The 11,599-nt window shown below is 42.6% G+C and overlaps 1 protein-coding gene across 2 annotated transcripts in view; it reads left to right on the top strand.

Annotated features, from left to right (window-relative positions):
* The first annotated feature begins 1,356 nt into the window (after window positions 1-1,356).
* The window catches only part of LOC126266964 (synaptogenesis protein syg-2-like), a 410,598-nt gene continuing 400,355 nt past the window's right edge, over window positions 1,357-11,599 (top strand). Inside the window, exon 1 of one of the 2 annotated variants that reach the window (XM_049971690.1) lies at window positions 1,357-2,138. In XM_049971690.1, the coding sequence (XP_049827647.1) occupies window positions 2,045-2,138 (94 nt within the window). In that variant the 5' untranslated portion in view covers window positions 1,357-2,044. The remainder of the gene's footprint in view (window positions 2,139-11,599) is intronic. The other variant, XM_049971691.1, reaches the window with a different exon arrangement.

Genomic DNA, 11,599 nt, shown 5'->3' with positions numbered 1-11,599 from the left:
CCGACAGCAGCGGCTTCAGTGCTGACTGAAATAATCGCAGGAATCAATACCGGACGTACGACGAAAGTATCCGATCGGACGGTGTGGCGAAATTTGGCGTTAATGGGCTACGGCAGCAGATGACCGACGCGAATGCCTTTGTTAACAGCACTACATTGCCTGCAGTGTCTCTCGTGGTCTCGTAACCATATCGGCTGGATCCTGGACGATCTATAACCCGTGGCCTGATCCGCCGAGGCCCGATTTCATCTGGTAAGAGCCGATGGTTGGGTTCGAAGCCATGGACCTAAGTTGTCAACAAAACACTGTGCAAAGTGTTGATGGCTCCATAATGATGTGGGCTGCGTTTAGACGGAGTGGATTGTGTCCTCTGATCCACCTGAACTGATCATTCACTGTAAATAATTATGTTCGACTACTTGGAGGCATCTGCAGCCATTCATAGACTTCATGCTCGCAAACAACGACGGAAATGCAGTAGATGACAATGCGCAATGCCATTGGGCCACAATTGTCCGAGATTGCTTTGAAGAACAATGGCCTGGCCACCCAAACCGCCCGACATGAATGCCATCGAACATTTGTGGGACATAACCGAGACGTCTGCTCGTGCACAAAATCCAGCACTGGCAAGCTTCCGCAGTTATGGTTTGCTATAGAGGCAGTATGACTCAATAATTTTGCTGGGGAGTTCCAACGACTTGTTGAGTCATACCACGTCGAGTTACTGCGCTGCGGGGTGGCAAAAGGAGTTCCGATAGGGTATTAGGAGGTTCCTGACTTTGTCACCTAAGAGGTAGAATTTCCACTCGGTACTGGGGTTCAAAGGTAGCCACAATACTTAAGCTTAATACGTAAAATAATGTTGCATCGAAATTTTAAAATTTGAGGTAAGAACAGTTTCTCAATTTTAACCATGCTTTCGAACTTTGTATTTTACGTATTGAAACTTACTTATATTGGAAGAGTGTGTGATGTGCATTTTACTGATTTTTGGTCACTTTTGTCAGAATGAAGTGAAGAACATTTTCTTAAGTTGAGCCATGCTTCACAAGCCATAAATTTTACTTAATTGAAACTTGCAGCAATTGGACCACGTTGTAAAGTGGCCTTTTACGAGTAACTACCCACCCTATTTGGATATTACATGACGACTGAATCCCACTGGAGATAAAAAAGGAAAAAAAGAACAATGTTTCGATGGACTCGAGGATTCGATGCAGCCGTTTGTCTCTTCGAGCATCGGTGGCGGATCCGAGCGCCGACATCCGAATTAACGTCCGCACGAGAGCGAGCGAACTGCGCATGCGCGCTGGGCGACACGTCTGGCCTCTGTAGCGCCTACTGTGCGTGAGCCAGTTGCTCTCGCGGCACTGCGCGCGAAGCATGCTGGGAGGCGGGGACCTGCGTCCGCTCTGGACCCACGGGCGACAGTTGGTGTGCGCACGGCTCTCGCGTAACATCGTAAGCCACTGCGACGGACGGGTCGACGCGTTGTAATACTTTGGGCCGATAGCCTTGCGATTCAGTGGTGCACTACGGATATGAAATCGTCATTTTCCTCTGTTTATCAGCAGATTTTTTAAGATGTCTTAGGAAATATCTTTCGTACGAAAATAATAATAATAATAATAATAATGCGACGCGCCTGTGCTAGCGGGTTAAGCGCTGCTCCATCATAATTTTTCTCTATGTCCTTTACTGTCCACGAGCAACATGACATACCTGCTAAGCGGCAAGTTATTGCGTTGATGCACGTGTGAAATCCTTACTGTCTCGCTACGAAGCATACATTAATTACATCATGTCTCCTAGGGGTGACAATCTACCCAAAAGCTCTTTTCTACCTTACCGCACTAAAGCATCTGTAAGACTCAATAATTCTAACAACTAAAATCAAGATCAAGTACGTAACATGGTGACAGCATCGTAGAAATGTGAAGACTACAGTGTTTTGAAGTGAAAATTAAAGTTATCTTCGCAGTTCAGTGCCTCAGTATACATTGCTGACCCTTCTGTTACTACTGTTCTGTTAACTGCACACATGGGACAACCACGGCGGTCTTTGGACACCGTCCTCGCGGTGTCCACGGTGATTCTTCTACTCTTCGCCTTTGCTGGTATAGTTTCAGCCCAAGGTAAGACCGGAACTGTTTTGTTAAATTTACACTGATGAATGTAGTAAAGTCGTTTAGGTACTGGAGACTCATTAAAATTAATATTGTTAATGTGACATCAGGAATTCTAATTTGGGTTATGTGCAGATGCTTTAAGGCGAATCGTGCAACAGTTTTTTTTTAATGAATCAAGCCGATTTCTGACGATTAGTAATATCGGAAACTAATATCGTTGTCGACGCATCATTAGACTAACAGGAAGTTACATTTCTGTTGTAAAATATCTGAGGTGATGTAGAATAACAATGCACATTTCATGCTTCAATAATATGCTCTCAGGAAAAGTTTTATACTATAGATTGCGATCTCTTCATATCTGTTTCGCTCTTATTACTATGAGGCTGGGGAGAGACAGTTTCAAGTTCCAGATTTCGTCGCATATATGGAAAAATTTGCGAACTGAGCAAGGTTTGAAAGTGTCAAAGCACATTTGACATTTTTTGCTGGAGTACTCGCGCCAGCTCCTAAGAGGTTAAGAAATAAGCAGGAAACCCAGTGCCGACTGACTAGGTAGGATCTTGAAGTCAGTCTCTCCAAAGAAAAGTGTAAGATGGAAAGAAGAAACGAAGTAAGGAAGATTAATGTTTAAGGTCTCGTCAGCATCGAGGGCACGCGAGACGGTGAAGTGTGGAAGTGTAATGTGTATATCAGAAAGTGACAGTAAGACGAAGTTTTATGTCAGTCCGTGATGGATTAGTAAGCAGGCACATTAGACGGACTCGTCAAGGCTTTGATGATCTTTTTTGCTCTGCACTTGTTCACATTAAGATATATATGGGTAGTTTACTCCATCTATGTCAATGGACAACTAGCTCTTATAAGTGGAGAAAGATGAAAATTGTAGTAAAATAGAAGCACACACACTTGTTTATAAGATAACAAGTATGTTTAGTTCAGAATTTGCATTTGGTATCAGTTTGTTCTTTTTAATTTAGAATAAATTACAAAACTATACATAACTCACGGGTTTACCTGAATACTTCGCCTTATTAAGGAATACTGAAAGAAATGTGCTCTTCGTACTTGTTAAATTTCGTAGAGCTCCCACTGGTGAACTTGCAACAATTGGTAGGTTTTGAAAAGTTGCAGACTCAATGATGAGTGGTATAAATTAGTAGGAAGATGTGACACGGATTCGCAGGGGCCTGTCAGCCGTATAGAGATACATGCAAAACGTGTTAAAGATTATCTACATAGAAACGTCTACAGGCATCGGAATCCGCATTCTGATAGCTGTTTTTTTCCCTCCACGTTCATAAACAAGCAGGGTTTCTATTTGCACTGCCTGACTGTTCTTCATAACGAAGCTAGAATAGAGGGCAGACAATGTACCAGCAAGCCACAAGGCAGGGCACAAGACGATTTCCTGGCACCGGAGGTGACAGCACAATGTCGATCTCACGGCCTGCAACGGCACGTGATACGGGGCGTGGTCGTAGGCTTATGCCTTAGTGTCTTAGACCGAGCCAGTCCGAAAAGGTTATCCAAAAGTAAAAGAAGAAATTAGAGGAAGCACTAAAATGTAGTAGTTACGAATATAAGTAGGAAAAAAGCTTGTAACAGAAAATACAAACGCACTGCTGCGTAACACTTCGTCCACCCGCTAAGCGTAATAATTGCGGCGATGTGTGAATTGAGACAACAAACCAAACCAAAAGATATTTTATTCATTTCATCTTCAATACGTTTCGCATATAGAACTAGACCAGACCTGAAGATCGGGGAAGCAGAGGCTGCGGAGCACATGGTTTCATGATTAATCGCCAGCGAAACGCAATGTTTCTTCGCTGTCACCACTAACGTGACGGAAGTACGGTATGAAGATTGCCCAGGAATGTAAGCGTAGGCTTCCGCGGCCGTTGTCACTTCGAATAAAACGGTTCACGGTACGTAGTCGCATTAGCAGTGTGTACTCGTAAAATTTTCTGACGTTTCGGCCACTGTTGCAAGCGGCCTTCCTCTGGGAGTTTTGTTGGCTGCTAAACGAGAAAATCTTTTGTTCTTATATGCTGGTGGAGGAGGTTATTATCATAATCCGGTAGGGTAGTGAGGATGGGGAGGAGGGGCTTCACACGTACTGTATTGGTGTTTTCTTGTTTCCTGTGATTGATGGAAATACATAGTCCGAAGAATTTAATTGACACTGTGGGGAATGTTTAGCGGTATACCACCTCAGACAGGCTGTGGTTCGCTTTATGACTACACTCGCATTTGCACTTAGACAGTTACAGTAACAGAAGAACACAGAAGATCAGATGGACAGATCGAGTGACAATTGAGGAGGTATAGATTCGAACAGGGGAAAAAAGAAATTTAGGGAAGCTTTCCTAAAAGAAGGGGCGGTTGGTAGATTACATCCCAAGGCTTCAGAGAATTGTTAATTTGGAGCTGCAGATAGGTCGTTGAAAGGGGGAGATATTGTAGAAGGAGACCAAGATGAATGCACTCAGCAGATTGAGAAGGACGTAGGCTGCAGTAGTTCGGAGATGAAATTTGCACAGGATAGAGCAGCATGGAGAGCAGCATCAAACCATACTGAAGACAGCAACAAGAAACAACAGCAACAGGAGTAACAGCCTCTCAGTTAGAAAGTGAAACTAAAGGCCCGTATTATCGTAGTCGTTCAGTAGACCTCTTTCTTTGATGAACCGAGTAGAGTGCTGAGCAAAAGAAAACAGCACATTCTGAATGTGGAGAAATTATTTTCCTTTTACCAGCTGATTTATTTGCATTTTTTGCTTGACCAGTTTCGAAATATCAAATTCCATTTTGAAGCGCTTGTGTCCAAATACCCCAGCCGCTCCGCAACTACGATGCGTGCCCTGGCCCTAGCGCCATAGCTTTCTGGACGTATTTTGACAATTTCAAAACTTAGGCTGTCACTCATTTTAATATATTAAGTCACGTCATAGCGTTATTTGAGAAAGAATACGAAACTCGGTGTTCTAAGGAAACTAATCTGCCCACATTCAATAATCTATTCTCCTTGCCCAAGACCCACAGCTTTAGTGACATGAACACAGCTTTAGTAAGATGAAGAAAACCAAGCAATTATCACACTCAAACATATCGAGATTCGGTAATAATCCGTTAACAACGCAAAGTAGCAAATATATATTGTAATTTTTTTTGGAATGATGAATGCTCGCTACTTTTATCCGCGAAGACATCGTAGCAAGTATGGTTCCGGAATTGGCCTTGGAGTCCTTCATTTTAAATTACTCTTGTCACGGCTTTCAAGGTAGCCTTTCGTCAAATAGGTTTCAAATTCTGCAGACGGTAGGAGAGATAGTACGTATAGAGGTAAGCCTCAGCCCAGTTACGTGATGTTTGCCTGGCAAGGAAAATTAATCTTCTGGTTCAAATGGCTCTGAGCACTATGGGACTTAACATTTGAGGTCATCAGTCCCCTAGAACTTAGAACTACTTAAACGCAACCAACCTAAGGACACCACACACATCCATGCCCGAGGCAGGATTAGAACCTGCGACCGTAGCGGTCACGCGATTCCAGACTGAAGCACCTAGAACCTCGGCCACTTCAGCCGGCTAAATCTTCTGTATCCGTAGGGTTGTCCATAATATATTTTTCTCATTTCATAGTCCAAGTAGGCCGTAATCTCTTTATTATCCGAGAAATTGGCCAATATCATACGAGGATCATTTTCAATCACATATTTTAAGCTTCACGCTTCATTTCACTTTCTAATACACTCATCAGCCAAAACCTTATGACCACCTGTTCAATAGCGTGTTTTTCCACTTTTAAAACACATAACAACGAAGATTCTACTTGGCGTGGATTCTGCAAGTCCTTGACAGAACTGGAGAAGTACGTGGCACCTGAAACCTGTGCAGAGGTCAATCAGTTCCCTTAAATTACGGGATGGCGGTTTATGGGCATGCAGCTGGCGACAAGTGTGTTATAATGGATATAAGTCAGGCACATTTACTGGCCAAGAGATCAATGTGAGTTCACTGTAATGCTTCTCAAACCACCGCGGCACTAGTCTGACCTTGCGACATGGACAGTTATTAAGCTGAAAGATGTCATCGCTGTAGGGGGAGATTTCAGGCATGAAGTGATACAGATGGTACGCAAATAACGTTCACGTACTTCACTGCTGTCATCACTACTTCGATTACCGCCACAGATCTCATGGAAGCTTAACTCAAAGTACTCCACAGTATAACTCTGCCGTCACCGGCCCTCATCTGTGGCGCAGTGCATGTTCGCCTTGATGACGGCTTATACGGACCTAACCATATACCTGGTGAAACAAGAAATGCTATTCATTTGGCAGGAGACACGTTTCTATTGATCCACGGTGAAAAGTCAGTGGTGCTGTGCCCACTGCGTTCATAACTGACGATGTCATTGGGTCAACACAATAACACGAAGGGGTCGTTTGGTGTGGAGCTCCATGTTCAACATGACCATTGAACGGCTTGCTCTGAAACACCTGTACCTTCACCAGCACTGTGCTCTGTCGTCAGATCTGTCACAGATAACTGTCTATCGTGGTTTACACAGTATGGGATCCACCAACCTCTCTACGTTCTGAGATGACACGTGGTCGTTCAAATCATACGACGTTTTACCTCTTTCCATAGGTGCTAACGGCAGCCGGCCGAAGTGGCTGAGCCGTTCTAGGCGCTACAGTCTGGAACCACGCGACCGCTACGGTCGCAGGTTCGAATCCTGCCTCGGGCATGGACGTGCGTGATGTCCTTAGGTTAGTTAGATTTAAGTAGTTCAACGGTCTAGGGCACTGATGAGTTCAGCAGTTACGTCCCACAGAGCCATTTTTTGCTAACGGCAGTGCTACGCTAATAGGCGACCAGCTTCGTCGTTTCCGACATTCTCGTTTCCAGCCGCAGCGCAATAACAATGTCCCTCTTGCCAAAACCGTTTATATCTGTGGATATCTGCAACTGTGGCCCGTATCTTCGATATAATGACTGCCCACTCGTCTGCCTTTCACTTACATTCTTTCCTTACTGAGTTACGTGCCTGCATCACCACCAGGAGGTATATCAACCTCGCGGTGGGCAGTCTTCATAATCGCTGTGAAATAAAGCGTGAAGCTTCAAATATGTGCCTGAAAGTGACGCGAAAATGGCTCTGAGCACTATGGGACTTAACTGCTGATGTCATCAGTCCCCTAGAACATAGAACTACTTAAACCTAATTAACCTAAGGACGTCACACATATCCATGTCCGAGGCAGGATTCGAACCTGCGACCGTAGCGGTCGCGCGATTCCAGACTGTAGTGCCTAGAACCGCTCGGCCACTTCCGCCGGCTGAAAGTGACAAACTGTTGAAACTGTTCAATTTCATAGATAATAAACAAATTACAGCTTACTTGGACCAAGTATTCATTCTCAAAACACGTTGGGGCTTTGAACCCCTACAAAAATAACACTTAAAAACGTTTCCACCTTAGCATTTTACTTTTATAATAATTCTCATCCGATTCTCTCTCTCTTTTCTACTCGAATTCCGCTCTGATAGGTACGCGAAGTATTTCACAATATTTACTTTCACTATGAAGTATTCGTTTCGGCAAAAAAGCGAAAAGCAAATACAACGATATGTGCCTGTAGCAGCTTATGAACAGTTGTTCGACAATCTGAAAGTTTCCCTCTAGAAAAATCTCAGAATTCTGATGCGAGGGGTCACTTCTCTATTATCCGAAAAAGAAGGTATATGAAAGAAAATGTTTTTCATAAATATCCGTTCTTTTATTAGCTGCTACCACATTGGTTAGGGAGATGCATGAAACTGAGTAACTGTTTAGCTTTTCTTCAGTTCTTCCTTTTCCCGTTCCTTTCACGGTATTTGAATGTTGATCTGGTTTTGACAGTGTTAATGTTAGGGAATGGCTACATGTTACCCCATGTGAAAGCATGAAGTAGCTATCGAAATATTTGTGTCATTAAAACGAGATGTCAATACCAGCTCGGTATTCACCTAGACGAATATGGGAAACCACCTATAAAACACAGCTAGCCTGACCGACACACCTACCCTCGTTGGTAATTCGCCGGGTGTATTCGATCCGGGACCAGAGCTCAACCCCGCCCCCTTCATCCCCCGCCCCCCACCCCCACCCCCCCCCCCCCCCCGGCGTGCTAAAATAAGTGGCTATGCGGGACAACACTCATTTAGACACCTATATAAAGCTGGAAAAACTGAGGCGCCATTTCTCGAAAGAGATAAGAACCAAACGCAGCTACATATTTAATAAGGAGATAGTTCACCGACACTAATATGCTCCTATTAACATTGAAAGTGCTGTATATCAGTTGCTGAAGTAGCTATCTATATTTACAACGCACTTCCATCAATGCATTTTCCTACAATCCAGTTATGTAAAGAACACGGAACGTTGGCCGTTTTTATCCCTTAGCTCTCATCCAAATTTCTCACAATCGTATGTTTAGTATGGAGATGGTTATGATTCACGTGTAATCTCGGAATCACGCTTTCGACGGGGTTTTCATCTTACATGCAGTAAGTTACTTAATTTACATCTTTACATATTCGTGACGTCTGTCTCTATATGTATCATTCAGCTATCCTCCTGCAACTGTGTAATCTACCAGTATAGTATATACTAATGAGGTAGAGCAGAAAATGTTTGAACTCTGGCATAAACACATTTTAGTAGTTGTCTGAATTTCTTCTCCGTTGGTGACTGCCAGCATTTGAAAAATCGATATGTCTTACATTCAAGCGCTGTCACAATCTGTACGTATCGTAGTAGAGGATGGTTAAAATATTTGGTTACAGGGGGTAGTTACAATATTTACATCTTAGTGTTATTTATATCCCCGATCTTTCTCCACGCCTACCGCCTCGAGTTTCGGCGGGAGGGCTCATGGACTCCGAATGATATTGCGTCTCTCCGTTATTGATCTGCTTGAACAGAGAAACGCACTGAGAATAAATCCCTCAGTATAGAGAGCAGAGTCGTTGAAATGAAATGTGGTGACCATCTCAAACTGTGTACTGAAGCTTAACTCGAACTCATTTCTCTGGCTTTCGGGAGATGCAAAGCTTCAGGCGGTCAACAAAGGATCGAGATATGGGTTTCATTTCTGGCTTGCACACAGCTGTAATCTCTCATAATGGTTCATTTCGCATAAGTTATCGAGACGTATTTCAACTACATGGTCGTTGACGCAGTATTTCTTTAACAACCAATGGCGTGCTTTAGCAAATGCAGATTTTCACGTCCTACTTCGTCTTCCCATCTGCCATATGCAGTTAGTTACCGATCAGTCTCTCGTTTCTGTCATCAGTATTGTAATTTAAAGACATTTAGACGTTGAATTATTAATCGAAAGTCTAGGGAGATGTATGGAATTCATTTAGACTAAGTAGTAAGTAATAAGTATCATCGTGCCTGGAGTGACAAGGAACTCACTGTTAGTTGAGGAATGATGAATGTTCAGAGATAGCACCAGCTATACCCAATATATCTAGACTAATGACCTTTGACAAGTTGTAAGAGTAGTCTGTTCTTCTCCCACACACTTTTTCTTTGTAGCCACAGACGTAACCGTTATTATTGACAACCATACTTTAATATATGTATAGATGTTGGCGCCGGCCGCGGTGGCCGTGCGGTTCTGGCGCTGCAGTCCGGAACCGCGGGGCTGCTGCAGTCGCAGGTTCCAATCCTGCCTCGGGCATGGGTGTGTGTGATTTCCTTAGTTAGGTTTAAGTAGTTCTATGTTCTAGGGGACTTATGACCTAAGATGAAGAGTCTCACAGTGCTCAGAGCCATTTGAACCATTTTTTTTTTTTTGGCATCCATTATTTCGTCGTTGAAAGACGCTTCTTGTACTGGCGGCTTACTTGAGTACTCTAAGATGTAAAAACTGTGTACCTGAGGTTAGGGAACTGGCAGGGAACAGTGCGTTTGGAGTTTTAAGAGATAGTTAATTTACAACTTGTAACTACAAATGTAAAATAAATGTAAATGCAAATGTATATTGCTACGGAATCGCCAAGGCATCCACAGCAGTCAAATAGCAGCGAAATGGGTTGGAAATTTGAGTCCCAATTCATATAGAAGAGAATGGTGACCACTTTTAATTTGCACTTTATAAACAAAAGACACTCCAAAACGGCCAGAATTCTGTTAGCTATTCATAGCATCGGCTACAGATTTTATGCTGTCGGGGTGATTGTTTAATATAGTTAATCAAAAGTTACAGTTTCGAACATCTTCGCTTCAGTATGCGCCTTTATTTAGTGAACGGTACATGTTTCAAAATTCATTATCAGCAGTCACGATGGTAGAATGAAAACTGCCGTTGGATGAGGTCTAACGTGATACGCAGTTTCATTTCTGCCGCCAAGATTGTTGATAATGAAAGTAAAAGTTGAAACATGTTTGTATCAAGGTCATTAAATGAAGGATTAAAATTGAGTAGAGTGTTTGAAGATTATGTAGTTTAATGAGTTTATGATAACTGCAATACGTGGATTATACAAGGCGTTTAAAAATATATATTCCTATTTGTTATTCTCTCCGTTCAACGGCCAAGGACCTTGGAAGAAAGCGGAATATCAATGGCTTACATTCCGTCGACTGCAAGGTCATTGGAGTCAGGTGGTCATCAGAGCCAAAGATATTGATTTACTTCTGATGTGGAGTCTAAATCTGTATTTTGGTTTCGTGTTTGGGGGGGGGGGGGGGTCGTTAAGTTCATAGAACTTTTGCAACACCATGCTGTCTCCAAATTTTCCAGAGTCAACCAAGTTGTTTACTTAATCTTTCATTTTAGGAACTACGATAACGAAAAAATTTTCGGGACTGTTAGTTCTGAAAGCTATGTAGTAAAGATTATTTTCTCTCTCTCTCAATTTTTTTAGAGGTACTAGTGCACTTCTGTGGGGGTACCCAGCCCTTAGCCACTCCACCCCTTTTATAATAGCTTCTTATGAATTAAGAGACTAACGAGAAATTTAGCAACTATAAAGTATATTCATTACTAGACGTAGATAGTCTAACATAATTCAAAGTTTCAAAGTAAAGATTTCTTTAGTGTAAGGGGTCGTATTCACATTCGTTTCAGAACATTCTCATTTACGTTGCAATGATTGTTTGTGCTACGTTGAGAACCATGTGTCGTATAGCGATTAGAGTGTTATAATAGCAGATGTTTAGCAAAGTGTGTGAGGGTGGTGTAGATAACGTATATACGTAGTAATGTAAAATCATGTTCACAGCCAACTTTTACTTCCGCTCTATGTAAAAATAATTTTTACTGTAGTTGAGCTGATCATGAAGAATTCCTTTCCACTCCATATACACACCACTTCTCTGGTACTGTTATCGGTGTCGACGGGACATTAAAGTTAAAGATACAATTTTTAACGAGGCACTAGAATATCACATTGCT

The sequence above is a fragment of the Schistocerca gregaria genome, chromosome 4 (assembly GCF_023897955.1).
Source record: "Schistocerca gregaria isolate iqSchGreg1 chromosome 4, iqSchGreg1.2, whole genome shotgun sequence".
NCBI lineage: Eukaryota > Metazoa > Arthropoda > Insecta > Orthoptera > Acrididae > Schistocerca > Schistocerca gregaria.
Note: the sequence above shows the minus strand (reverse complement) of the source record. Positions and strands in the feature narration are given on the sequence as shown.